The 27,989-nt window shown below is 43.9% G+C and overlaps 1 protein-coding gene across 5 annotated transcripts; it reads left to right on the plus strand.

Annotated features, from left to right (window-relative positions):
- The first annotated feature begins 3,580 nt into the window (after positions 1-3,580).
- On the plus strand, positions 3,581-23,975 carry C15H2orf74 (chromosome 15 C2orf74 homolog). Of its 5 annotated transcripts, none has more exons than XM_023228300.1 (4): positions 3,581-3,906; positions 21,993-22,106; positions 22,203-22,383; positions 23,502-23,975. In XM_023228300.1, exons 3-4 carry the CDS (start codon positions 22,210-22,212, stop codon positions 23,673-23,675), a joined length of 348 nt encoding a protein of 115 aa, XP_023084068.1. In that variant the 5' UTR covers positions 3,581-3,906; positions 21,993-22,106; positions 22,203-22,209; the 3' UTR covers positions 23,676-23,975. The 5 variants fall into 5 exon arrangements, with proteins under 5 accessions (XP_023084068.1, XP_023084066.1, XP_023084069.1 ...); XM_023228298.1 differs by lacking the exon at positions 3,581-3,906 and adding an exon at positions 5,290-5,411; XM_023228301.1 differs by lacking the exon at positions 3,581-3,906 and adding an exon at positions 7,530-7,546.
- The last annotated feature ends 4,014 nt before the right edge of the window (positions 23,976-27,989 follow it).

A 27,989-nucleotide genomic window follows, 5' to 3' on the forward strand; every position in this document is an offset into this window, starting at 1 on the left:
AATGCAAACAAGAATCTAATAGATTCTCTTTAACAGTACAATTTATTTACTATTTTAATTAACAATATGTCCACATTAGTCCAAAAACAAATCTATGTATTTATTTTTGCAAAAAGAAACAGAGATGTGGCTGGGCATGATGGCTCACGCCTGTAATCCCAGCATTTTTGGGAGTCTGAGGCGAGCGAATCACGAGGTCAGGAGTTCGAGACCAGCCTGGCCAATGTGGTAAAACCCCATCTCTACTAACAATACAAAAAATTAGCTAGGTGTAGTGGTGGGCAACTGTAATCCCAATTACTCAGGAGGTTGAGGCAGGAGAATCGCTTGAACCTGGGAGGTGGAGGTTGCAGTGAGCTGAGATCGCGCCACTGCACTGCAGCCCAGACGACAGAGTGAGAGTGCATCTAAAAAAAAAAAAAAAGAAGAAAGAAACAGAGATGTACCAAAAATAGTGAAATAGGTTATCTTTGGGGGACAGAGGAAGGAATAGGTGGAAGGGATAGAGCTGAGGAAGCTAGACTTTTCTAAGCATAACTTTTTACATAGTTCTGACTTTAAAAATTTTTAACTTTGAAATTATAGATTCAAACCAAGTGTGGTGGCTCATGCCTGTAATCCCAGCACCTTGAGAGGCCGAGGTGGGCAGATAGCTTGAAATCAGGAGTTCAAGACCAGCCTAGGCAACATGGCAAAATCCTATCTCTACAAAAAATACAAAAATTAGCCAGGCGTGTTGTGTGCCTGTAGTCTCAGTTACTTGGGGGGCTGAGGTGGGAGGATCCCTTCAAACAGGGAGGTCGAGGCTGCAATGAGCAGAGATCATACCACTGCACTCCAGACTGGGCAACAGAGACCCTGTCTCAAAACAAACAAAAACAAAACAATGTGACTTGCAAAATAATGCATTGGAGTTACTGCTCTCTTAATACAAATGCTTTGAATTGTGTCTCTGCTTGTCACCCTTGACCTTTTTTACACCCTGGGGCAATGTGCCATTGTTAGACAAGGAGGAGGACAAATATATGTACCTTCCTTTTGGAAAAAGGATGACTGTAAAAGCAGAAATAAGAAAAGAGAAGCTGTGCCCACAACACTAACATGCTTTTAGGCAAGTCAATTTTAGGGAAGAGTTTATATGAAACTGAAGATCTGGGAATTGATCCCTTAAGAAGAAAGTCTGTGTACGCTTTGAAGGCCACTGGTATACACATGCCTTTTTGCCTACTCCTTTTAATTCTTACAACCTATTCTAATTGCACCTCTGTCTCCACAACTATGTTGAACATACTTTTACAAAGGCCATCAATGACATGCACATTGCTAACATACACAAAAAATCATTAGCAAGTAGTTACAAGCTTCAGGACATATAAAAAGAAATTCTAATGCAGAAATTTTATCCAAAGTTTCACCCATTTTATAATCAATATTAGTAAAAAAGACCAAGACACATGGGCCAGGCGTGGTGGCTCACACCTGTAATCCCAGCACTTTGGGAGGTCGAGGTGGGTGGATCACCTGAGGTCAGGAGTTCGAGACCAGCCTGGCCAACATGGTGAAAACCCATCTCTACTTAAAATACAAAAATTAGCAGGGCATGGTGGTGCACACCTGTAGTCCCAGCTACTTGGGAGGCCAAGACAGGAGAATCACTTGAACCTGGGAGGCGGAGGTTGCAGCGAGCCAAGATGGCGCCACTGCACTCCAGCCTGGGTGACAGACTGAGACTGTGTCTCAAAAAAAAAAAAAAAAAAAAAAAAAAGGCTTAAGACATGGAGTACATTAGTTTAGGGACAGGTCTCCTGACCTAGCCGGCCCCAAGCAGGAGTGACATAGTTGTAGAGGGGTGCATTTAAGCAAACCTGGCTGGTCCATTTTCTGAACTAGACAGTCCACTAGAATTCTGATGAAGCATCTCATCAGTTATGGGCATGTTGATGAAGAGTCAACTCTGTAAAATGTTGGAAGAGATTTATTCTGAACCAAATATGAGTGACCATGGCCCATGACACAGCCCTCAGGAGGTCCTGAGAACATGTGCCCAAGGTGGTTGGGGCACAGCTTGGTTTTATACATTTTAGGGAGGCATGAGACATCAATGAAATACATTTAAGAAATACATTGGTTTGGTTCAGAAAGGCGGGGCAACTCAAAGCAGGGACTTCCAGGCTATAGGTAAATGTAAACATTTTCTTTTTTGGGATGGAGTCTCACTTTGTCGCCCAAGCTGGAGTGCAGTGGCACAATCTCTGCTTACTGCAACCTCCATCCCCTGGGTTCAAGCAATTCCTCTGCCTCAGCTTCCTGAGTAGCTGGAACTACAGGTGCATGCCACTACGCCCGGCTAAATTTTTGTATTTTAGTAGAGATGGGGTTTCACCATGTTGCCCAGGCTGGTCTTGAACTCCTGAGGTCAGCAATCTACCCGCCTTGGCCTTTTAAAGTGCTGGGATTAGAGGCATGAGACACTGCGCCCGGCCAATTTAAACATTTTCTAATTGACAATTGGTTGAGTTGACAATTGTCTGAAGACCTGGGATCAATAGGAAGGACATGTTCAGGTTAAGATAAAAGATTATAAGACTTCAAAAGGTTCTTCAAAGGTTCAAAAGGCATGCACCTGTAGACCCAGCTATTCAGGAAGCTGAGGCAGAATTGCTTGAACCTGGTGCGGCGGAGGTTGCAGTAAGCACAGATGGTGCCACTGCACTCCAGCTTGGGCGACAAAGTGAGACTCCGTCCCAAAAAAGAAAAAGAAAATGTTTACGTTTACCTATAGCCTGGAAGTCCCTGCTTTGAGTTGCCCCGCCTTTCTGAACCAAACCAATGTATTTCTTAAATGTATTTCATTGATGTCTCATGCCTCCCTAAAATGTATAAAACCAAGCTGTGCCCCAACCACCTTGGGCACATGTTCTCAGGACCCCCTGAGGGCTGTCACAGGCCAAAGTCACAAAAGGTTCTTTTGAAGTCTTATAATGGCTGCCCTTAGAGATGCCAGATGACAAATATTTCCTATTCAGACCTTTAAAAAGATGCTAGACTTTCAATCTCTTCAGGTTTGGGAGGGTCTGGAAGAAAAAGATCTAGCTATGTTAATAGAGATTCTTTACAGATGCGTATTTTCCCATTTCAAAATATGGCAAAGAAACCATTTCACAGCTTTGCAGGACCATTTCAAAATATGGCAAAGAAACATGTTTTGGGGTAAAATATTTTGACTTTCTTCTTTGTCACATAATATCATGCCAAAGTCAGACTGGAAAGCAAGTCACCATATATAGGGTTAAATAAAACTCATCTGATGAGAATTTATGGTTTGTAGGGCATGACTCCCCAGGCCCCTTAGATAGAAATTTGGGCAAGATTTAAAAAAAAAAAAAAAAATCAGAGCTTAGTCCTGAGGTAGCTTCTGAAATGGTGGGAAAGACTGTGAGATTTGAGGAAACATTTGGTTCAGCCATTGTTCTTAAAAGATACTGACATTTCAACCTATTATAAAGAGGGAAATTTAAAGTATTAATGTGTTGGTGGGAACTTTTTTTGTTTTTTGTTTTTGTTTTTGTTTTTGTTTTTAATTCACTGGCCCCTAAAGAAACTTCTCTCTCAGGCCACAATATAACCAGATACCAGACACCCGAGATGTTTTGGAGAGAGGGTTGTGGAGCCAAGATTGCAGCTCCTTATTGAGGAAAACAGTCCTCAAGGATCCGGAGTCATTTCTCCCGTGTTCAGCTTGAAAACCTTGGGCGACTTCTGGAGATTTCAACCTCTCACAAATGCAGAAACGTGACTGGCGCAGCATCCTTTCCGGAATTGGTGATGTCTTTCTGTAAGGGTTGATTTTCCATCCCATCAACCAAATCGGGAAAGCCGGAGCATCCTTTTCTCCAAGAATGACAGGTGGTTTCTTTCAGGCTTTTCTGTCCTGGCGCCTTTCTCTCCAATGCAGTCTATGAAATACATTATTTTTTTTTGAGACGGAGTCTTGCTCTGTCGCCCAGGCTGGAAGGCAGTGGCATGATCTCGGTTCACTGCAAGCTCTGCCTCCCGGTTTCACGCCATTCTCCTGCAGCAGCCTCCCGAGTAGCTGCGACTACAGGCGCCCGCCACCATGCCAGCTAATTTTTTCTATTTTCAGTAGAGACAGGGTTTCACTGTGTTAGCCAGGATGGTCTCGATCTCCTGATCTCGTGATCCGCATGTCTCGGCCTCCCATAGTGCTGAGATTACAGGTGTGAGCCACTGCGCCCAGCCTGGAGTATTTTAAAATATGTAGATTATTAACCCCTGACACACTTGAAAGTCCTTTATAACCAACTTCCTCCTCAATATAAAATATTAATATAATTTGGCCGGGCGGGGTGACTCATGCCTGTAATTCTAGCACGTTGGGAGGCCGAGGCGGGTGGATTGCCTGAGCTCAGGAGTTCGAGACCAGCCTGGGCAACACGGCGAAACTCCGTCTCTACTAAAATAAAAATTAGCCAGGAGTGGTGGTGCGCGCCTGCAATCCCAGTGAGCCGATCGCGCCACTGCACTCCAGCCTGGGGACAGGGTGAGACTCCGTTTCTAAAAAAGAGAAAAAAATTAATGTAATTTTTAATTTTTTTCCTCCCTCGCCGTCCAGCTCCTAACTTTTTTTTTTTTTTGAGACGGAGTCTTGCTCTGTCGCCCAGGCGGCAGTGCGGTGGCGCGATCTCGGCTCACTGCAAGCTGCGCCTACCGGGTTCACGCCATTCTCCTGCCTCAGGCTCCTGAGTAGCTGGAACTACAGGCGCCCGTCACCACGCCCGGCTATTTTGTATTTTTAGTAGAGACGGGGTTTCACCGTGTTAGCCAGGACGATCTTGATCTCCTGGCCTCGTGATCCGCCCACCTTGGCCTCCCAAAGTGCTGGGATTACAGACGTGAGCCACCGCGCCCAGCCAACATTAATTTTTAAAACTCGATTTAGACACCGTTTGGAGAGGGCCAGGTGCTGAATACCTGCCGATATAATGCGGTGTATTTTTGTTTGAGAGCCACAGGAAGACGCCTTGTGGCTGTTGTACTGGTATTCCCTCTTCATAGGAGGGATGGTGCCTCTGGACATCCGACAGCAGGCTCCCTGGGTGAGGTTAGCAGCGCCAGCCCGGGTTAGCGGAAGCAGCCTTCAGGTCGCGTAAGGAAGCAGGTTTATCAGCATGCGCCGCGGATTTTCTGTTAGGGAAACAGATGGGGCGCGGCTCCTTGGAGCATGCGCACACAAACTTTCCTCTAGGAATCAGGGGAGCATGCGCACACAGATGTTACGGTTTGGGCGCGCTATTTGGAGCGTGCGCGGTCAGGTCCGAGGACATGACGTCGTCCGAGAGTCTGTTAAAAACCTGCTCTGGCCGGATTCCAGACTCGAGGGGGAAAGGCTGGTATGTTCGTTTTATAACAGGAGTTTTAGCGTCGTCTTTTTTCCTTGGATAAGTTTTTCCAAATATAAATATATTAAATATTCATTTTAAAATATCTGAGAATTAACAGGCAGCAGTGCATTAGACAAATAGGCAAAGGACTGGGGTACAAAGTTCACAGAAAAATAATAGTTCAAAATAGACTTTAAATATGTGAAAAGATGCTTAGCTGCATGTTTTTGTGTGTTTTTTAAATTTAACTTTTTTTACTTATTCATTTTTTTGAGATGGAGTCTCACTGTGTTGCCCACCGCTGGAGTGCAGTAATGCAATCTCGGCTCACTGCAACCTCCGCGTCCCAGCTTCAAGCGATTCTCCCACCTCAGCCTCCTGAGTAGCTGGGATTACAGGCAGGTGCCACCACGCCAGGCTAATGTTTGTATTTTTAGTAGAAATGCGGTTCACCATGTTAGCCAGGCTGGTCTCAAACTCCTGACCTTAGGTGATCCACCCGCCTCAGCCTCCCAAAGTGCTGGGATTACAGGTGGGAGCCACCGCACCTGGCCTGTTTTGTTTATTTTGTTTTGTTTGTTTTGTTTTGTTTTTCTGAGACAGGTGGCACGATCACAGCTCACTGCAGCCTCCACTTCCCAGGCCCAAGTAATCCTCCCACCTCAGTTTCGTCAGGTGCTAGCATCAGTTTTAATAAGAATGCAAATCATCATGATTGGTAAACATTGAAACGTTTGGTAATATACTCAATATAGGAGGATGTAAGGGAGACAGGTGCCGAGTTACAGTGCTAGTAGGAGCAGAATGCAGCAATCCTTTGTGGTTATCAAAACCACACTGAATAACATTTGCATTTTGACCCAACAATCCCACTTTGGGGAATTTTGCCTCCAAATACACTTGCTTACATATAAAGTAATATGTGTGGGAGGTTATTGATTGTAATAGCAAAAGAGTGTAAACTACGTGAGTATCCATCAGAGGACTGATATTATAAACTATAGTATATATGCACAGTGGAGCATTGTGCAGCTATGAAAAAGAGTGAGGAATCAGTTCCCAATATACTAATGTGGAACCATCTCTAGCATATCTTACTAAGTGAAAAAAGCCCAGGTGCCAAACAGTGTATAAATTATGCTTCTGTGTAGAAAAAGATAAATGAGAGTATATGATCCTTATTTCCACATAAATTCTGGTAATATACTCAAGAAACTAATAATCATGGTTTCATATGAGATGGAGGGTAGGACTGAGATAGGGTGAGAGACTTCTCAATGTATTCCTCTTTATAACATATTGTTTTTTGAATTATCTGAATGCTGTTCATTAAAAACAAAAATAAGACAACTTTTTTTTTTAAAAAAAAGCTAGAAATGTATAATATAAAAAAAGGGGCCAGGTGCAGTGGCTCCTGCTTGTAATCACAGCACTTTGGGAGGCTGAGAAGGGCAGATCACGAAGTCAGAAGATGGAGACCATCGTGGGCAACGTGGTGAAACCCCGTCTTTACTAAAAATACAAAAATTAGACAGGTGTGGTGGCGCATGCCTATAGTCCTAGCAACTCTGGAGGCTAAGGCAGGAGAATCAAATCGCTTGAACCAGGTAGTCAGAGGTTGCAATGAGCCGAGATGGTGCCACTGCACTCCAGCCTGGTGACAGACTGGAGGCTGGGTGTGTGGCTCACACCTGTAATCCCACCACTTTGGAAGACTGAGACAGGAGGATTGCTTGAGCACAGGAGTTTGAGACCAACCTGGGCAACATGGTGAAAACCCGTGTCTACAAAAAGAACATCAACAACAAAAAAACCCCCAAAATTAGGTGGGAGTGTGGTGGCAGGCACCTGTAGTCCCAACTACCGGGGAGGTTGACGTGGGAGGGCCGGTTGAGCCCAGGAGGCAGAGGTTACAGTGAGTTGATATACTGCCACTGCACTCCAGCCTGGCTGACGGAGGGAGACTCTCAAAAAAAGAGAAAGAAAAAAGGTGAAATTATGGGAGATTTTTTCCTTTCCTTTTTTTTTTTTTTGATAGGGTTTCCTCTGTCGCTCAGACTGGAGTGCAGTGGCGTGATCACAACTCACTGCCCAGGCTCAAGTGATCTGCCGGCCTCAGCCTCCCGAAGTGTTGGGATTACAGGGTGAGCCACTGTTCCCAGACAAGAATATTATTTTATATGTTTTTACACACACAAGAATTTTCTTGGAATAACAAGAGTTCATCCAAAGTGTTTTGCCAATTTACATTTCCATCTGCAATATAGAAAACCTTCCCCTTGCTGCATGTCCTCACCAAATTCTTAGAATTGACAGACTACTTTTTTTGTCAATCTTGTGGTATAAAATATTACCTGATTTTGTTTTCACTTTGCACTTCTGTGATTATTAGTGAGGTGAGCCTCTTATGTTTATTGCCCATTCATGCTTTGTCTTTTGAGAAGTACCTTTTTTCTGTTTTGCCTTTCCCTTTTTCATAGGAGTTTTAAAAAATGTATTCTATATGTTGATTCTTAAAGATTATTTGTGTGGCAAATATTTTCTACCAGTCTGTGGGTTGGCTTTTTGTTTGTTTGGTTTTTGTTTGTTTTGAGACTGAGTCTCGTTCTGTCGCCCAGGCTGGAGTGCAGTGGTGCCATCTCGGCTTACTGCAACCTCTACCCCATAGCTTCAAGCAATTCTCCTGCCTCAGCCTCCTGAGTATCTGGGATTACAGGTGCCGCCACCACACCCAGCAGATTTTTATATTTTTAGTAGAGATGAGGTTTCACCATGTTGGCCAGGCTGGTCTCGAAATCCTGACTGCAGGTGATCCACTTGCCTCGGCCTCCCAAAGTGCTGGGATTCCAGGCGTCAGCCACTGTACCTGACCTGGAAAGGAATATTTTAATAAAATTATTTTTATTGTTTTACTTGTTTTGGAAATAGAGGAGAGATTTTTTTTTTAACTAATTTTAAAATCTGATACTAATGTTTATTACTCATTTGGATATCCTCTTGTGTGAAGTGCCTGTTCAAGTCTTTTGTCCATTTTCTTTCTTTCTTTTTTTTTTTTTTTGAGACGGAGTCTTGCTCTGTGGCCCAGGCTGGACTGCAGTGGCTGGATCTCAGCTCACTGCAAGCTCCGTCTCCCACGTTCACGCCATTCTCCTGCCTCAGCCTCCCAAGTAGCTGGGACTACAGGTGCCCGCCACCTTGCCCAGCTAGTTTTTTGTATTTTTTAGTAGAGACGAGGTTTCACCGAGTTAGCCAGGATGGTCTCGATCTCCTGACCTCATGATCCGCCTGTCTCGGCCTCCCAAAGTGCTGGGATTACAGGCTTGAGCCACCGCGCCTGGCCCTTTTGTCCATTTTCTATTGTTTTATTGATTTATAAGAATTCTTTATATATTCTGAATACATGTCCTTTGTACATAAATAGTCTTTGGCTTTTCTTTTTTTTTTTTTTGCGATAGAGTCTTGCCCTATCACCCAGGCTGAAGTGCAGTGGGCACAATCTCAGCTCACTTCAACCTCCGTCTCCTGGATTTAAGCGATTCTCCTGCCTCAGCCTCCCGAGTAGCTGGGTTTATAGGTGCACACCACCACACCCCGCTAATTTTTGTATTTTTTTTTTGTTTTTGAGACGGAGTCTGGCACTATTGCCCAGGCTGGAGTGCAGTGGCCGGATCTCAGCTCACTGCAAGCTCCGCCTTCCGGGTTTACGCCATTCTCCTGCCTCAGCCTCCGGAGTAGCTGGGACTACAGGCGCCCGCCACCTCGCCCGGCTAGTTTTTTGTATTTTTTTTTAGTAGAGATGGGAGTTTCATCGGGTTAGCCAGGATGGTCTCGATCTCCTGACCTCGTGATCCGCCCGTCTCGGCCTCCCAAAGTGCTGGGATTACAGGCTTGAGCCACCGCGCCCGGCCAATTTTTGTATTTTCAGTAGAGACAGAGATGTTGATAATTGGCAGGCTATGCCTGTGTTGGGGCAGGAGGTCTTTGGGAAAACTTTGTATCTTCTGCTAAATTTTGCTATGAACCTAAAACTGCTCTAGAGAAATAAGGTCTTCAAAACAAACAAGAAGTCCTGCACAATCTGTCTAACCTCCTGGTACAAAACGTGAGCACAGATAAGCTTCAAGGGCAAGGTGATATTCACAAACATTGCTTCAGATATGAAGCCTAACCATGGAGACCAAAAAAAATATCTCCCCTCTGACTTCAAGCATGGCCTGTGTATCTGTATTCAACAAGAATAACGTTTTTGCAGGGGATTAGAGTCGGGAGAGTGAGTGTGGTTTTCTCCGGAGTGGGAGTTAACCAATATGTAGAAGGAAGGGTGTCTCAGGGCCTTAGGTGTGTCCTTTTATAGCTTCATAATCCTGGATGCTGTAATAAGGCCTCCTGCAGACCTTAGTTCTATTCCACAGCTGCCCAGGGTGTTTATAAAAGTACAACGCCAAGGTTTATTCCAAAGCTAAAGTCAGAAAAACTTTTGGCCCTTCGATGTACCTCAGCACTTGCGAGGCTGTCCTGGTCCAACTGAAAATAGGGATGCTGTGGACTTTCTGGGCCAACTTCCCTGTCTAGATGTTGGGTGCCCTTTTTTTTTTTTTTTTAGATGGAGTCTCGCTCTGTTGCCCAGGCTGGAGTGCAGTGGTGCAATCTTGGCTGACTGCAACTTCCACCTCCTGGGTTCAAGTGATTCTCCTGCCTCAGCCTCACGAGTAGCTGGGATTACAGGCATGCACCACCACGCCTGGCTAATTTTGTATTTTTTTAGTAAAGACGGGGTTTCTCCATGTTGGTCAGGCTGGTCTCGAACTTCTGACCTCAAGCAATTCGCCCGCCTTGGCCTCCCAAAGTGCTGGGATTACAGGCATGAGCCACTGTGCCCAGATGATGTCAGGCTTCTTGATGGGGGAGCCGAAAAGAGGCATCTCAAGGGTAATTTTCATGAAGGCAGATTTGAGTCAACAGACGAAGTGGCTTAGTCTAGTTCTTCTTGTCCCTGTGTTGGAGATGGCCTTTCCTGGGACTAGGTAGGTGTTATGGTCATGTTGCATAATACTGGGTCTGCAAAGATCCCATAATGGTTAATGGAAAAATACTATGGCAAGTCATGGATATTCTCTGTGGGGCCAGGTGCTGAGGGTTGGTGAAGTTGTCCTTTGGGGTTAGATCTCGGTTCTCCTTTAGGCCAAGAGTCAGTATACTAAAACTCAGCCACGTTCCTCTGATCCAAGTTCTGTGCCCCAGAGATCTAGGATTCCTGGGATGGAGATGCACCTGGCCTTCCATTTTCTTTTAGATTCTAGTGAGGTCTTGACTATCCAGGATTGCTCCTAACATTAAGAGCACCTCCAGCAAGAGTATAGCTGGTGTTACTGTATAAACTCCCCTTGATGGGAAGCCTACCTCTTGAAGGTACCTTCTTGATCTTTATAAGGAGTGAGAGCTACAGTGAGTCCTGCACTAAGAGGATCATCCTGTGATGTTGAGAGGGAAAATGGGCCTCATGGACAGAAACACTGAGACACATTAGGGCCTGCTGTAAGATCCACATGGGTCCTCCCTCCACATGTTCCATCACAGAGGCTGTGTTCTGTGTTTCTTTATGCCTAAATATAGTCAGTCAGATGCAGCTACAAGAGGAGACATGAGAAGATCAGGAAAACAAAGCTGACTGTCCTCACAGGCCCTAAAAACAGGAGGCCCTGCACACCACATAGAGCCAGTGGGAAAGCCCCACAGCATGGAGCAGGAGGTAGAGGGGGCAAGAACTAGAGGAGAGCATAGGTCATGGTTTTTGTTGGAGTTTCTGAGGAAAAGGCAAGGGAGGGCAAGGTAAACATCTCAAGATTGGCTAGTTTGAATAGTTTCAGGGCTCTGCTTGGCCCCGGGGATGCTGAAGGCAGAGGAATATTGTCTCCTGGGGTGTGCTGGCCAGATGGAGGAGACTTGGCTCTGGATTGGTTAGTTTCATATCAAAGGGATGTCACAGGCCACACCCTTTGCTTTCACTAAGAATTGGCTAGTTCCAGGAGGGGCAGCCTCAGCTAGAAAGGTTTTTAAGATGTCAAAACAGGCTGGGTGCAGTGGTTTGCACCTGTAATCCCAGCACTTTGGGAGGCCGAGGCGGAAGGATCACAAGGTCAGGAGCTCAAGACCAGCCTGGCCAAGATGGTGAAACCCTGTCTCTATTAAAAATACAAAAATTAGCCAAGTGTGATGTCAGATGCCTGTAGTCCCAGCTACTTGGGAGGCTGAGGCAGGAGAATCGCTGGAACCCAGGAGGTGGAGGTTGCAGTGAGCTTAGATTGCACCACTGCACTCTAGCCTGGGTGACAGAGCAAGACTCTGTCTCAAAAAAAAAAAAAAAAAAAAAGATGTCAAAACATCATAATATACAGAAGATCAAAATATATAAAATACAGGCTGTACTAGATACCTATTGCTACATAAGTGACTCCAAAATGTAGCAGCTTAATGCAAACATTTATGAACTGTTAGCTTCTGTGTGCTTGGTGATCCTGGCTCAGCGTCTTTCTAGAGGTTGCAGTCAAGATGTTAGTCTGCAGTAATCTGAAGACTCATTTGGGGGAGAATCCATTTCCAAGCTTCTTCACATGGTTATTGGCAAAAAGCCCTAGTTCCTCCCTGGCTGTTGGAAGGAGGTGGGGCTCAGTTCTTCAACATGTGGGTCATTCCATGGGCTGCTTGAGTGTCCCCACAACATGGCACCTGGCTTCTCACAGGGCAGGTGACCTGAGAGAAAAGGCAAGGAGGATGCCACAGTGCGTTTTATGACCCACTCTCAGAACTCACAGGCCCTCACTTTTGCTTCATTGTAGTCATTAGAAGAGATTTACTACTATAAATCCAGTCTACACTCAAGAGAAGGGAGTAATATTAAATAATTAAAAACATCACAAAGTCCAACACCAAATTGATCTCCACAAATTCAGTCCAGGTGCATTGTGGCAAAGACCACACTGCCCTGGTTTGCCGCAGATCCAGTGATTTCAGTCTCTTGGAGACAATGGTATTTAAACCATGAAGCTTCTCCCTTTTGTGGATTAGAGATGTGAGATTTCTTGTACATCAAGGTGAGTCTCATTTGGAGTCTGCACAAAGTTGAGGCTCCCAGGTCTCCCAGGGTCAGGTTTTCAGAAGGCCATGCTTTAAAGGCTGGGGGTAGAACAAAGAGTGCGTTAGGAAATGCAGGACAGGGATCCTGCCAACACCAGTTTGTGGAGTGGACTCTCTCCTTAAAGCTACCTGGTAGCCTGACTGTGCTGTTTACTAAACATTACCAAGCATCATTATAAATGAAGGGAAAATAGAAGTGAGGACAGACAGGAGGAAGACAATTTAAAATGTTTCAGTAAATCAATAGTAGAAGGATAAAGATGTGAAATTTAAAATGTATAAACTGGGTGCGGTGGCTCACGCCTGTAATCCCAGCACTTTGGGAAACTGAGGCTGGCAGATCACCTGAGGTCAAGAGTTCAAGACCAGCCAGGCCAACATGGTGAAACCCCATCTCCACTAAAAATATAAAAATTAGCTGGGCGTGGTGGTGCAGATGTGTAATCCAATCCCAGCTACTCAGGAGGCTGAGGCAGGAGAATCTCTTGAACCTGGGAGGCAGAGGTTGCAGTGAGCTGAGATCATGCCACTGCGCTCCAGGCTGGGTGACAGCAACACTCTGTCTCAACAAAGAAAAAGAAAAAGAAAAAACAAATGTCTTCCTTCTTTACTTCAGATAAAATTTAGTATTTGGCTAGGCGCGAAGGCTCACGCCTGTAATCCCAGCACTTTGGGAGGCCGAGGTGGGTGGATCACTTGAGGTCAGGAGTTCAAGACCAGCCTGGCCAACATGGTGAAATCCTGTCTCTACTAATAATACAAAAATTAGCCGGCCGTGGTGGCGGGCGCCTGTAATCACCGCTACTTGGGAGGCTGAGGTAGGAGAATTGCTTCAACCTGGGAGGTGGAGGTTGCAGTGAGCCAAGATCATGCCATTGCACTCCAGCCTGGGCAATAAGAGCGAAATTCTGTCCCCCCCCCCCCAAAAAAAGAAAAAATTAGAATTCAAAAGTTCAAGTTCCAATAGTGGGTCATCCTACAGTCTACTTGATCAGTGCTTTACAAAGCTGTCAAGGTCATCAAAAACAAGGAAAGTTTGAAAAATTGTTACAGCCAAGAGGAGCCTAAGGAGACATGATTTAATTGTAATATAGTGTCCTGAATGGGGTCCTGGACCCCAAAAAGACATTAGGTGAAAACTAAGAGAATGTGAATCAACCATGGGCTTTAGTTAATAATAATTTATCAGTATTGGTTCATAAATCATAACAAATGGATCACACTGATTTACGATATTAATAATAGGGGAAAATGGGGGTAAGGTATATGAGAATCCCCTGTACTGTCTTCTCAGCTTTTCTATAAATCCAAAAACATCCAAAAAAATTGTTTTAAGTCTGTTTTTGCCCAACAGTTACCAAAATCTTTACAGAGAGGAAAACATCCCCTTGAGCACTAGGTTACCGATCATGAGCTGTGAATATTTTTACTGTGTGCTTAAAAAGAAACAGAAAAGGCTGGGCTGGGTGGCTCACGCCTATAATCCCAGTACTTTGGGAGGCCAAGGTAGGCGGATCGCTTGAGGTCAGGAGTTCGAGACCAGCCTGGCCAACATGGTGAAACCCCCGTCTCTACTAAAAAAAATACAAAAATTAGTCAGGTATGGTGGTGCATGCCTGTAATCCCAGCTACTCAGGAGGCTGAGACAGGAGAATGGCTTGAACCCAGGAGGCAGAGGTTGCAGTGAGCTGAGATCAAGCCACTGTACTCCAGCCTGGGCAATAGAGTGAGACTTTCTCAAAAAAAAAAAAAAAAAAAGAAACAGAAAAGTTTAAAGTGTTTGACTAATCATATTTAAGCAAGTTCCCAATACAATTAAGTTGCTTAGATGACAAATTTGTGATTCAGGGGTTTCTTTTTAATTCAACAAAGAGAAATAAAGACTCCTGTGGTTAAGAAAGACTTTGATATCTACAAGAGAAACTAATTTCTAGGCTTGAGAAAATTGCTTTGAGTCAGAAAATATGTTTTATTTCCCATTAATTGTTTATGAAATGTTTCTACTATTTTAACAATTTCAGTCTCATCACCAATGAATTTTTTTTCCTCTTTTGATTTTTTTCATCCTCGCCTCCACATCCCCTCAAAAAGCCAGAATAGTTGTTGGGCTATTCAAATGAATGTGATTTATTATCTCCCTTTTGCAAGCTAATGAGATAGATTATAAAGAAATCAAGGTTTTTTTTTTTTTGTTTTTTGTTTTTTTTTTTTAAACAGTTTTTAAACCTAAAGCAGTAAGAGGAGACTGAATCTCAAGAATTAGAAATAAGGCTGACCGAGGTGGTTCATGCCTGTAATCCCAGCACTTTAGGAGGCCCAGTGGGAGGATTGCTTGAGCCCAGGAGTTCGAGACCAGCCAGGGCAATATAACCAGACCTTGTTTCTACAAAAAAAATAAAAAATTAGCCAGGCATGATGGCATGTGCCTGTAGTTCCAGCTACTCGGGAGGCTGGGGTGGGAGGATCACTTGACCCTGGTAGGTTAAGGCTGCAGTGAGCTATGATTGCACTACTGCACTTCAGTCTGCACAACAGAGCAAGACCCAGTCCCAAAAAAAGAAATTAAGTAAAAACATATTGAAGAAAAGGGAATGAATAGAAGTTAAAATAATCGGCTGGGTTCTGTGGCTCATGCCTATAATCCTGGCACTTTGGGAGGCTGAGGAAGGCGGATCACTTGAGCCCAGGAGTTCAAGACCAGCCTGGGCAACATGGCAAAACCCTGTCTCTTTTAAAAAAGAAAACAAAAATCAAAACATAAGATATTTGGAGCCAAAAAACAATGAAACAAAATGGATGAGATTTAGAATAAAAGATGAAGAGCCAGAGGCCAATAAATTTTGAAAATAAAACATTAATATTTTAATATCAGAGTTGTGCTCACATATATATGTACAAATATGTCCATCAGTGCTATTAATAAAAGCAGTAAGTTGTCCAACAATAAGAAAGTAATTGGCTGGGCATGGTGGCACATGCCTGTAATCCTAACACTTTCAGAGGCCAAGATGGGCAGATCGCTTGAGCTAAGGGGTTTGAGACCAGCATGGACAACATGGTGAGACCTCGTCTCTAAAAAGATACAAAAAGTTAGTGGGCATGGTGGCATGCACCTGTAATTCCAACTACTTGGGGAGCTAAGGTAGGAGGATCGCTTGAGCCCAGGAGGTGGAGGCTGCAGTGAACCAAGATCATGCCACTACACTCCATCCTGGGTGACAGTGAGACCCTCTCGAAAACAACCACCACAACAAAAGATTCTAGGTATTTAGTCTCCATTACTGTGTTTTGTTGCAGACCAATGACAATTTAGGGACTACACCAGTCTATAGATCTACTTAGAGTAGTACTAGTGACCAAATCCCTCAAATACTTGATTGGTTTATTGATTTGAGATGAAGTCTCACTCTGTCACCCAGGCTGGAGTGCAGTGGCGTGATCTGGGCTCACTGAAACCTCCTATCTGCCTCCCGGGTTCAAGTCATTCTCCTGCCTCAGCCTCCTGAGTAGCTGGGTTTACAGGCCCACACCACCACACCTGGCTAATTTTTGCATTATTAGTAGAGACCGGTTTTACCATCTTGGCCAGGCTGGTCTCAAAGTCCTGGACTCAAGTGATCCACCTGCCTCAGCCTCCCAAAGAGCTGGGATTAACAGATGTGAGCCACTGTGCCTGGCCTGGAGGGAACCTATTTAATGCTCAACAAGTCAGATCAGGAAATGGCAGATGGGTGCTATGACTCTTGTATCAGGGCTCAGAAAAGGAGGCAGTGTGATGCTCGTTGCAATGCTGTGTTGGTCAGGAATCTTGGGGTGCAATGCCCATGAACCCCAATTAAACCAGCTTAAGCCAAAAAGAAAAGGCATTGACTCATACAGCTGAAAGTCCAGCTTCCAGTCCACACTGTAAGTCAAGACTTCAGGCATAGCTAGATTAAGTAGAGCCCTTTTTAATTTGTCTCTCTCCATACTCTCAGCCTTGCTTTCTTCCATGCTGGAAGTTCCTGCAAATATCTTAACACTGAGGTTAATTAAGCTGATTTAGATCACATGTTGACCCTTGAACTGTGGACTATCCTGATCAGCCAGGCCTGGGTCCTGTGTGCACTGCCCCTGGTTTCTAAATTCAGGCAGCTAAATTCAGGAGTCCTTTGAGTGTCCTCACTCATCCTGTAATTCCTGGATCACGTTTTTGTCACAGGATTTCAACACATCACATGGTCAAGGCCTTAGGGAGGTGGTTGGGGATTCACATACGCCCTGGACCATCTGGAGCCCAAGGGTTGCAGACCCTGTCACCAGGAGTGCACACCCTCTGGCCACCATAGCAAAGAAGTCTGCAGGCAGGAGGTAGGCAGTAGGGCAGGACTGCTTATTCTGTATGGAAAAGGCAGTATCTGACCCCAACATGACAGATGCCAGGAGCACCAGAAAAGCCCCCCTTGCTCCAAAGAGAACCCTTGCTCACCCATCTTCTGGTTAGTGCCTGAAATTCTACTATGACTGTCTTACTTTAACCTTAGGCCCACGTTAAGGTATAGATATCCATGAGAGTTACTATCAAGCATTCTTGTTGTGAAGAGTTAGAAAACAGGTTTTGTTAACAAGAGGGAATAAAAATCAGTGTAGGGTAGGAGATGAGAAATTACAAAGACTATGAAAGACCTTCGGGGTAGGAGGTGAGAAATTGCAAGGACTGAAAGACCCTGTCACTTCCCAGCATGCTTGGGACCGGAGCTGGACAGGGCAAGGGGTTGGGATATAGGTAAGTGACAAGGTGTTTTCTATATCAAGTGAGAACTCGGAGAAAGCACGATTGGAAGTGTCACTGAAACGCCAGGGGTTCTGTCTAGGTCTTGCTGTTGGCCGTCCAGAAAGCCGATCACTGAGACAACGAGTATTGCCAGGGAAGAAGGCTTAGGCTTTAATCTGGTGGTGCAGCTGAGGTGAACAGGAGATAAAGTCTCAAATCTGTCTCCCCAGTCGATTAAAACTGAGGGATTTACATAGTGGGGAAAGGGGAGAAACAGGAATTAGGGAGAGGTAAAGAAGCAGTCAGGATGGGGAGTCTGGTGTCTCATTGTCTGGAGGTAGTGATCTGATGGGTTTTAGTTCCTTGCCTGAGGGTCAGTTTCCTGAGGAAGAAACTCTGATGAGATAAATCTGTTTCAAGTTTTAAGATGGGGGAGAGTCCATTTCTATGTTTATTCAACAAACTATAAATATTAGCTTATTAGCTTTATGGGACAATTGGGCTGATTTCAAAAGGAAGCGTAATGGATGGTGATTGCATAATGGAAGGGAATCCAAGAACCAAGTCCTTTTTTTTTTTTTTTGAGATGGGGTCTCACTCTGTTGCCAGGATGGAGTGCAGTGGTGTGATCTCAGCTCACCACAACCTCCACTTCCTGCGTTCAAGCAATTCTCCTGCCTCAGCCTCCAAAGTAGCTGGGACTACAGAGGCATGCCACCACACATGGCTAATTTTTTGTATTTTTAGTAGAGATGGGGTTTCACCATGTTAGCCAGGATGACCTCAATCTCCTGACCTCGTGATCCTCCCGCCTCCACCTCCCAAAGTGCTGGGATTACAGGCTTGAGCCACTGTACCTGGCCTTTTTTTTTTTTCAAGATGGAGTCTGTCACCTAGGCTGGAGTGCAGTGACACGATCTCAGCTCACTGCTACTTCTGCCTTCCCGGTTCAAGCAATTCTCCTGTCTCAGCCTCCCAGGTAGCTGGGATTACAGGCGCACACCACCATGCTGGCTAATTTTTGTATTTTTAGTTGAGACAGGGTTTCCCATACCAGGCTGGTCTCAAACTCCTGTCCTCAAATGATCCTCCCACCTTGATCTCCCAAAGTGCTGGGATTACAGGCGTAAGCCACCACACCCGGCCAAGAACCAAGTCTTAAAGGATTGAGAGGTGGGACAGGTAAAGGGCTGAGGTAGGGGTAGGACATTCACAGTGGGGAAACAAATTGAACGAATGAGTGGAGATTGAAATAAAATCTGTATGTGCTGGTATTTTTATTTTTGCAATGCCTGCTGTATACCTGGCCACTTTACAAATTCCCTTTTTGTTCCATAAGTAATTTTAAAAATTGTGATAAAATATATATAACATAAAATTTACCATTTTAACCATTTTTAAGTGTGCAGTTTGGTGGTATTAAGTATATTCACATTATTGTGCTGCCATCACCACTGTCCACCTCTAGAACTTTTTCATGATTCTAAATTGAAACTCTACAGCCATTAAACACTGATTTCCCATTTCTTCCTCTCTGCAGCACCTGCTAGCCATGATTCTGCTTTCTGTGTCTATAAATTTGACTATTTCAGGTACCTCGTATAAGTGGAATCATACAACATGTGACCTATTGTGTCTGGCTTACTTTACTTAGCATAATGCCTACAAAATTCATCCATGTTGTAGCATGTATCAGAATGTCATTCCTTTTTTTTTTTTTTGAGACGAAGTCTCACTCTTGTTCCCCAGGCTGGAGTGCAATGGCACAATCTTGGCTTACTGCAACCTCCGCCTCCCAGGTTCAAGCAATTCTCCTTTCTCGGCTCCCTGAGTAACTGGGATTACAGGCACCTGCCTTCAGGCCTGGCTAATTTTTTTATTTTTAGTAGAGATGGGGTTTCACCATGTTGGCCAGGCTGGTCTAGAACTCCCCTCCTCAGGTGATCCACCCACCTCAGCCTCCCAAAGTGCCGGGATTACAGGCGTGAGCCACCGCGCCCAGCCCAGAATTTCATTCCTTTTAAAGCTGAATAGTATTCCATTGTGTGTATAGACCGCTTTTTTTTTTTTTTTTTTTTTTTTTTGAGATGGAGTTCCACTTTGTCACTCAGGCTGGAGTGCAATGGCATGATCTCCGCTCACTGCAACCTCTGCCTCCCAGCTTCAAGCAATTCTTCTGCCTCAGCCTCCTGAGTAGCTGGGATTACAGGCACCTGCTACCACACCCAGCTAATTTTTGTATTTTTAGTAGAAACGGGGTTTCACCACATTGACCAGGCTGGTCTTGAACTCCTGATCCCAGATGATCCACCCGCCTCGGCCTCCCAAAGTGCTGGGATTACAGGCATGAGCCACCATGCCCGGCTACCACATTTTATCTGTCCATCCTTCGATGGACATTTTGGGTTTTTCCACCTTTTGGCTATTTTGAATAATTCTGCTATGAGCAAGGGTGTACAAATATCTGTTTGAGTCCCTGCTTGCAATTCTTAGTGTATGCACCCAGAAATGGAATTACTGCATCATATAGTAATTCTTTTTTTTTTGAGACACAGTCTTGCTCTGTCGCCCAGGCTGGAGTGCAGTGGCCGGATCTCAGCTCACTGCAAGCTCCGCCTCCCGGGTTTACGCCATTCTCCTGCCTCAGCCTCCCGAGTAGCTGGGACTACAGGCGCCCGCCACCTCGCCCGGCTAGTTTTTTGTATTTTTAGTAGAGACGGGGTTTCACCGTGTTAGCCAGGATGGTCTCGATCTCCTGACCTTGTGATCCACCTGTCTCAGCCTCCCAAAGTGCTGGGATTACAGGCTTGAGCCACCGCGCCCGGCCAGTAATTCTTTACTTAATTTTTTGAGGAACTGCCATACTGTTTTCTACAGTGACTGTACCATTTTACATCCCCACCAACAGTGCACAAGGGTTCCAATTTCTCCATATCCTCACCAACACTGTTTTTTCTTTCTAAAGTAATAACCTCCCTATTGGGTATGAGGTGGTAACACATTGTGGTTTTGATTTGCACTTCCCTAATAATTAGTGATGTTGATCATTTTTTTGTGTATGCTTATTGATCATTTGTGTATCTTCTTTGGAGAAATGTCTTGAAATTCTTTGCCTATTTCAAAATTGGGTTTATTGTTGTTGAGCTGTAGGAGTTCTTTATATATTCTGGATATCAGTCCATTAATAGACTATGTGATTTACAAATATGTTCTCACCATTGAATATTATGTTGTTGGATTTTCACATATGGCTTTTATTATGTTGAGGTAGTTCTATTTCTCATTTGTTGAGTGGTTTTAGCATGGAAGTGTGTTAAGTTTTGTCAAGTGCTTTTTCTGCATCAGTTGAGATGATAATGTGTTTATTTTTCACTTTCATTCTGTTAATGTGATATATTACATTGGTTGATTTTTGTGTACTAAACTATCTTTTCATTCCAGGAGTAAGTCCCACTTGGTCACGGTGTGTAATCCTTTGAATGTGTTGCTGAATTTGGTATCCTAGTACTTTGTTGAAGACTTGTGCATCAATATTCATAAAGGATATTGGTCTGTAGCTTTCATTTTGTAGTGGCTTTGGTATCAGGGTAATGCCAGCTTCATAGAATGACTAGTAAGTGTTCCCTCTTCAATTTTTTGAAAGGTTTGAGAAAGATTGGTGTTGGTTCTTTGTTAAATGTTTGGTAGAATTCCACAGTGAAGCCTTGAGCTCAGGGCTATAGAGAGGGATTTCATAAGAAGGAAGCAGACCAATTGTTCATGGTCTGTGAAAGAGGCAATAAAAGAAACAGGCTCAAGTTAGGAAAGGAAAGGTGGTGTTTGGAGAGCAGGGAGAAAATCCTTGCCCAAAGAATGGAGTTTCACATGGCCTCTAACCTGGACCTCTCAGAGGAGGGGATGAACAGGCAACAGCCTCGTGTTTCTCCAGCCTCCAGGTGATGGGCTGGGTTGGACTGGCTCTCTGGTCTCTCTAACTCAAGGGCTCCATGATTCTGTGATGTCACTGAAGAGAGAAGAATGGGGAGCTGGGCTCAGCTCCAGCTGTTCCGATTCCTCTCTCCTCTGGATCCTGATAGTTTTTGGGGTGAGGGAGGTGAGCTGCATGATCACACGTGTCCCAGCTCAGTCTCCCCTCTGGCCACCTCAGCCCCCACCACAGTTATGGAGAGAAATTAGCCAGTGTGAGTCAACTCCGCAACAAGCAGAGCATCTTTCATGAAGCTGAACTGACCAAAAGAACAACAATGAAAACAGCTTTTTGTTCCTCTGTTTCTAGAAAACTTAATGAACAAGAGAACTACATTCAAATTGAGTTGGAAAAGAATATTTGGACAATCTGTGATTGTGAGAGTGGATGAGTCTTCTAGCTAAACCTATGAGCTTTGAAATCACAGCAATCACTTTCTTCATCATCCTTCTAATTTGCTTCATTTGCATCCTCCTTTTATTGGTGGTTTTTTTATATAAATGGTATAAATCCATGCTGATAATTGGGATCAGATTTCAAATCACATTAGCAAATGTATCTAGAAATAATGTAAAACAATTTAAAATAGAACAAGTAATGATACCATCATTATCTACTTTTTTCATTTCAGCATTTTAGAAATGCTGATATACTGTTTAAAAGTGAAGTCTCTGTGCCACACCTTAAAATCAGGGCCATTCTTCCTTTTCTGAATTTGTGGCTTGTTTGTTTTCAGTTTCCAAGGCAGGAAAGGTAAAGAGACAAAGAAAGTGCCTTGTACAGACGCAAACGGAGGTGTAGACTGTGCAGCTGCTGAAGTGGTGACAAGCAATCCAGGGGACCATGAAAGGTGAGTGTGGTGCAGGATGTGTCAGAGGCCATTTTGTGTGTGATAGTGGGGATGAGGATGCATGAATGTTTAAAACTCTACCGATTAATTTTCTAGGGTCTTAATGCAAGTCATGAATTTGGATGTGCCGACGAGGCCTGGCATTCTTGTCCAGAGACAGAGTAAGGAAGTGTTGGCCACACCCTTAGAAAACAGAAGGGACATGGAGGCAGAAGAGGAGAACCAAATAAATGAGAAGCAAGAGCCTGAGGATGCTGGAGAAACTGGTCAAGAAGAGGTGATGTGTTTTTCTACTCTCAAGGAGCAGTTTAGAATTTGTTTGATTGAAAAGAAGGTACATTCCTCAGCTAGGTATAATAATAGGAGATGGAGGGCCAGGCGCGGTGGCTCACGCCTGTAATCCCAGCACTTTGGGAGGCCAAGGAGGGCGGATCACGAAGTCAGGAGATCGATACCAGCCTGGCCAACACGGTGAAACCCCCATCTCTACTAAAAATACAAAAATTAGCCGGGCATGGTGGCACACGCCCATAATCCCAGCTACTTGGGAGACTGAGGCAGGAGAATCACTTGAACCCGGGAGTCGGAGGTTGCAGTGAGCCAAGATTGCCACTGCACTCCAGCCTGGAGACAGAGCGAGACTCCGTCTCAAAAAATAAAAATAAAATAATAATAATAATAATAATAGGAGATGGAGTTGCCTGTAACTTAGGTTTGTAGGTAGAATAAGTCCAATGCCCACAGTCATTTAAGCCATTCTCGTTGCTTATCAGTTCATGTTACTAAACCATTACATATGCCAAGTCTAGAAACTTGCTTAGTCTTCATTCTTATATTTGTTTTTCTTAATAATTCCCCTTCAGTTTGTTTTTCTCAAAATCCTAGAATCTTAGAGCTGTTAAGAGATTATCTAGTGATCCAACTCTCTCCTGTTTCCAATGAGAAAATGAGATGAATTGTTTACCTCTCCACTGTGGCCAAGCTTAGGCCCAGACTGTGGCCCCCTGTCCTAGCTCTAGGGTCCTACAACAGCACACAACATGGCTGGGGCCTTCTTGAGCTCTGTGTCTGGGACTCCCTAACAAGAACAACTCACATGCCCTCCCACCACATGGCCATGCCCAGTCCACGACAGAATGATGGTCCTGGTGGCTCTTGGGTTTGACCGCTTCGTGGAGAGAATTACATGTCACCAAATATTATTTGAATATGTCAGTGTATGCTTTTATAACCATAAAAATGTGAAAATGTGATAGATTATTGCTGCTTTCCTGTATCATTTAGAAATGCTTTTTCTGTTTCTCATTAACAGTGTACATATAACCTGTAATTTTAAAAGCAGGGCATGTCATAAATTGATTATTTGTTTATATTGTTTGTCCCATTCTCTTGCAGGATGATGGTTTGCAGAAAATACACATATCTGTCACTAGAACTCCATCAGCTGTTGAAAGCCAAAAAAGACCTTTAAAAGGAGTGACATTTTCTAGGGAGGTAATTGTTGTGGATCTTGGAAATGAATACCCTACACCTCGAAGCTATACTCGAGAACATAAAGAGAGAAAATGAAGCTCAAAAAAGGGTAAGAGTGAAAGAAAATGTAACCTTTGACTAACATTGAAATGACTGAGGGTACAAAATCATGTTGAAACAACAAAACAATGGGGAATTAAGCAAATAAAGATAGTATTTTACCTTTGTGCAGAAAGAAGTGGGCCATGTGCAAAATTCTGTAAGTAAAATACTTAGAGCTTGAATATAGTTTTTTAAAAATTCAAATCTGGGTTCAAGAAATTGATTGTATTGCCCTTAAAACTGTCTACTCAAACACCGTCCTGGCATGTGAATAAAGTGATTTTTGTTTGTACATATGCCTATAATGTACATCATTATTCAAGGGGGATTTTTTGAAATAATACATGTTCTGCATCCTCTGATCATAGGCATTCATGACCAAATAACATTACAGCTGTCATCATGGAAGCTTCCATAACTGTCGTCTTCTACCACATAATCCCCATTGAACTCAGTCCTGAAACGTTTCTTGTACTGACCACCACTTTTTAAAAATTGGTACAGGCTGGGCGCAGTGGCTCCTGCCTGTAATCCCAGCACTCTGGGAGGCCGAGGTGGGTGGGTCACCTGAGGTCAGGAGTTTGAGACCAGCCTGGCCAACATGGTGAAACCCCATCTCTACTAAAAATACAAAAATTAGCCAGTCGTGGTGGTCCGTGCCTGTAATCCCAGCTACTCAGGAGGGTGAGGTGGGAGAATCGCTTGCACCAGGGAGCCAAGATTGTGCCACTACACTTCAGCCTGGGCAATAGAGAAAGACCCCGTCTCAAAAAAAAAAAAAAAAACATTGGTACAGAAAACAAACTCCACCAGCCTGGGCAATATAGGGAAACTCTGTCTTGACAAAACATAAAAATAAAATAAAATAAGCCTGGCATGGTGGTGCATGCCTTTGGTCCCAGCTACTAGGGAGAAACAGGCCAGACATGGTGGCTCACACCTTTAATCCCAGCATTTTGGGAGGCTGAGGCGGGCAGATCACCTGAGGCCAGGAGTTTGAGACCCAGCCTGGCCAACATGGTGAAACCCCATCTCTACTAAAAATCCAAAAAGCTAGTAGGGCGTGGTAGCGCACTCCTGTAATCCCAGCTACTCAGGATACTGAGGCAGGGGAATTGCTTGAACCTGGGAGGCAGAGATTGCAGTGAGCTGAGATTGTGCCACTGTACTCCAGCCTGGGTGACAGAGGGAGACTCCATCTCAAAAAATAAAACAAAAACACAAACTACTACCAACAACAAAACATCCTATTACTTTAGGCAAGTCCTGAGATTATACTATTCTTGATTTCAGTGGTTTAAATCTTGCTGTCCATGTGTGAAATATGACAGTACAGACTGGTACAACATCATCCACACAGCTGCAGTATACATTTGTGAAATGTCTAAGGGGCTCTGAGAGAGAGAAAAAGCAGATTCATTTAATTCAGGGGCTTAGCCCATTGTCATGTGGATGTTCCATAAATGTCTGTGGAATGATTGGGAGTATAAGTGATAAATATTTATTTTAGAATATGGAACTATTGCCAAATGGGGTGTATTGACACCCTCTGCTGGGAGGCATGTTGCTGTGGGCTGGGACCATCCCACTGTGAGGAGGAAAAGGGACTTAGAAGGATTAGATAGATAAGACAAGCAGCTGGGGAAGAACATGAGCCAAGGCAAAGAGGTGAGGATGTATACTGGGTTTGATTCACGCCAGTTGGCTGGTGCTGAAGGTGGATGTGGAGGAGAGTTGAGGGGCAACAGTGAAGTGTGGTGAGAAGTCAAAGTGAGGTTCATTTAGGATCCCAGGCTAAGGGTATAAAGTGGGAAATGGATCCAAGCTGTGTGGACTGTTGGGGGAGGTTGCCTGCGCATATATTCAGAGTCTCTTTACATTTTTTGTCTTTCGCCTGATGATAATACTAAATTTAAAATTTTTTTTTCATTTTGGTAAAAGATATATAACATAAAACTTGCCATCTTAACATTTTAATTATTTTATTTTTAATTTTATTTTTTGAGACAGTGTCTCACTCTGTTGCCCAGGCTGGAGTGCAGTGGTGTGATCAGGGCTCATTGCAGCCTTGACCTCTGGGGCTTAAACAATCCTCCCACCTCAGCCACCAGAGGAACTGGGACTACAGGCACATGCCACCATGCCCAGCTAACTTTAGTATTTTTTGTTGAGCTAGGATTTCACCATGTTGCCCAGGCTGGTCTCGAATTGCTGAGCTCAAGCAATCCACCCACCTTGGCCTCCCAAAGTGCTGGGATTACAGGTGTGAGCCACCATGCCTGGCTTCATCTTAGCCATTTTTAAGTGCACAGTTCAATAGTGTTTTAAGTACATTCACATTGCAGTGCAACTGTCACCACAGTTTTGTAGAAGTTCCAATAGAGGAAAATTATGGGAAAATTGGCCATCAATACCTATAACCATATAGGCACATGGAATTCCAGAAAGCCATCCGGATCATGACTATAATGTGAACAGCAGAACAGTCAACAAAGAGCATCTGGCATTAAATGTCCATTTGACTTTTATTGGTTCTGTGCTTTTGTTGTATTTGATTTGTAAATTTCTTTTAAAGTTGGATGAAAGCTCTTAGGTTAGGGAGTTGATATCCATCTTTGCATTTCTACATATTTTTAAGTGACACTATAATATAAATAATCTTAGGTAATAATGGAAGAAGTCCATCAGAGCTTTCCTCCAGGAGTAAGTTATTGAGGATTAGCAACTCGGAGGTGGTAAATGGAAATGGCTCCAGTGACAATTCAGATTTGAAGGATGTGGACCTGGAATAGTAGGTGGCAGAATGTAATGAGAAGATGAAAGATTAAGGCACATCACTTCCTGGTTAGATGTGGGAGGAGCGAGAGGAGGGCACAAAGATGGCTCCTGAGTTTGGATACCTGCGAGACAGGAATAGGAGAGTCCAGAGAAGTAACTAGTTAGGGCAAAAAGATAGGCAAGTTTTAGCTCTGTTAAATTTGAAGTACTGACTACAGATTCAACTGAAGATGTTCCGTGGACAGTGAAGCTGTAGGGCTCCATGTGTCTATCTCCTAAGCTATGGCTCCAGAGAAAAGTTGAGCAGTTTTTTCTCAATGCCTGTTGGTGTTTCTCTTGCAAAGGTGGGATCAAACTTGCCACTTTATCTCTTTAATTAGCTGTTGGTCCAGGGACTTTCTTCAAATGACTGCCTCAAACAGGACACATCACCCAAAAGCCAAAAGGGAAAAGTTTGATACAGCTTGGACTACTTAAAATTTTTGTTTGTTTAGCAAAAAAACAAAACAAAACAAAAAATATATAAAGTCAAAACTCCAACAACAAACTAGGAAGGCCTATTTTTAAAACAACTTTTTTTTTTGAGAAGGAGTCTCGCTCTGTCACCCAGGCTGGAGTGCAGTAGTGCGATTTTGGCTCACTGCAAGCTTCGCCTCCCAGGTTCATGCCATTCTCCTGCCTCAGCCTCCCGAGTAGCTGTGACTACAGGCGCCCGCCACCACGCCCGGCTAGTTTTTGCATTTTTAGTAGAGATGGGGTTTCACCATGTTAGCCAGGATGGTCTCGATCTCCTGACCTCGTGATCTGCCCGCCTCACCCTCCCAAAGTGCTGGGATTACAGGCGTGAGCCACCACACCTGGCCTAAAACAACTTTTATACTGAAATAATTTCAGATTTATAGAAAGGCTGCAAGAGTAGTAGAAAGAACTTCATTCAGATTCCTCAGTTAACAGTTTACCACAATAGTCTTACCATTTTCTCTCTCCATATATACATACTCACATTTTTACAGCATTTGAGAGTAAGATGCAAACATTATGTATCATTTGCCCTTGGTACTTCAACACATATTTCTGAAAATCTGCAACATTCTCCCAGATAACTGCAGGTCAACCATCAGTTAAGATTGATTCACTATTACCACTATCTATCTGCAGTCCCCATTCAGAATTTGCCAGTGTCCCAATTTAATATATATATTAAATATATATGTATAGAAGAACATGTATATAGATACATCCCTTCCATCACGTTCTGGTTGGTGAGAAGCAAGTCACTAAGTCCAGCCCATGTTCAAGGGCAAGGAGATTATACCTTTTGAAGGGGAAAGTTTCAGAAAAGTTGTGGACCAGAGTGTCGATTTCTGTAGCTATCTATCCTTATACATGACCATGAGCTCACACCAGCACCTCTAATTCCAATCCAATAGGGTGTATTACAGCTTAACTCCATATTTGTAGACCCCTTCTCTAATAACAAGAAATCTGGCTTCCATTATGCTCAATTTACTTACTTATTGCTCAATCCCC

This window comes from Piliocolobus tephrosceles, chromosome 15 (assembly GCF_002776525.5).
Source record: "Piliocolobus tephrosceles isolate RC106 chromosome 15, ASM277652v3, whole genome shotgun sequence".
Classification (NCBI taxonomy): domain Eukaryota; kingdom Metazoa; phylum Chordata; class Mammalia; order Primates; family Cercopithecidae; genus Piliocolobus; species Piliocolobus tephrosceles.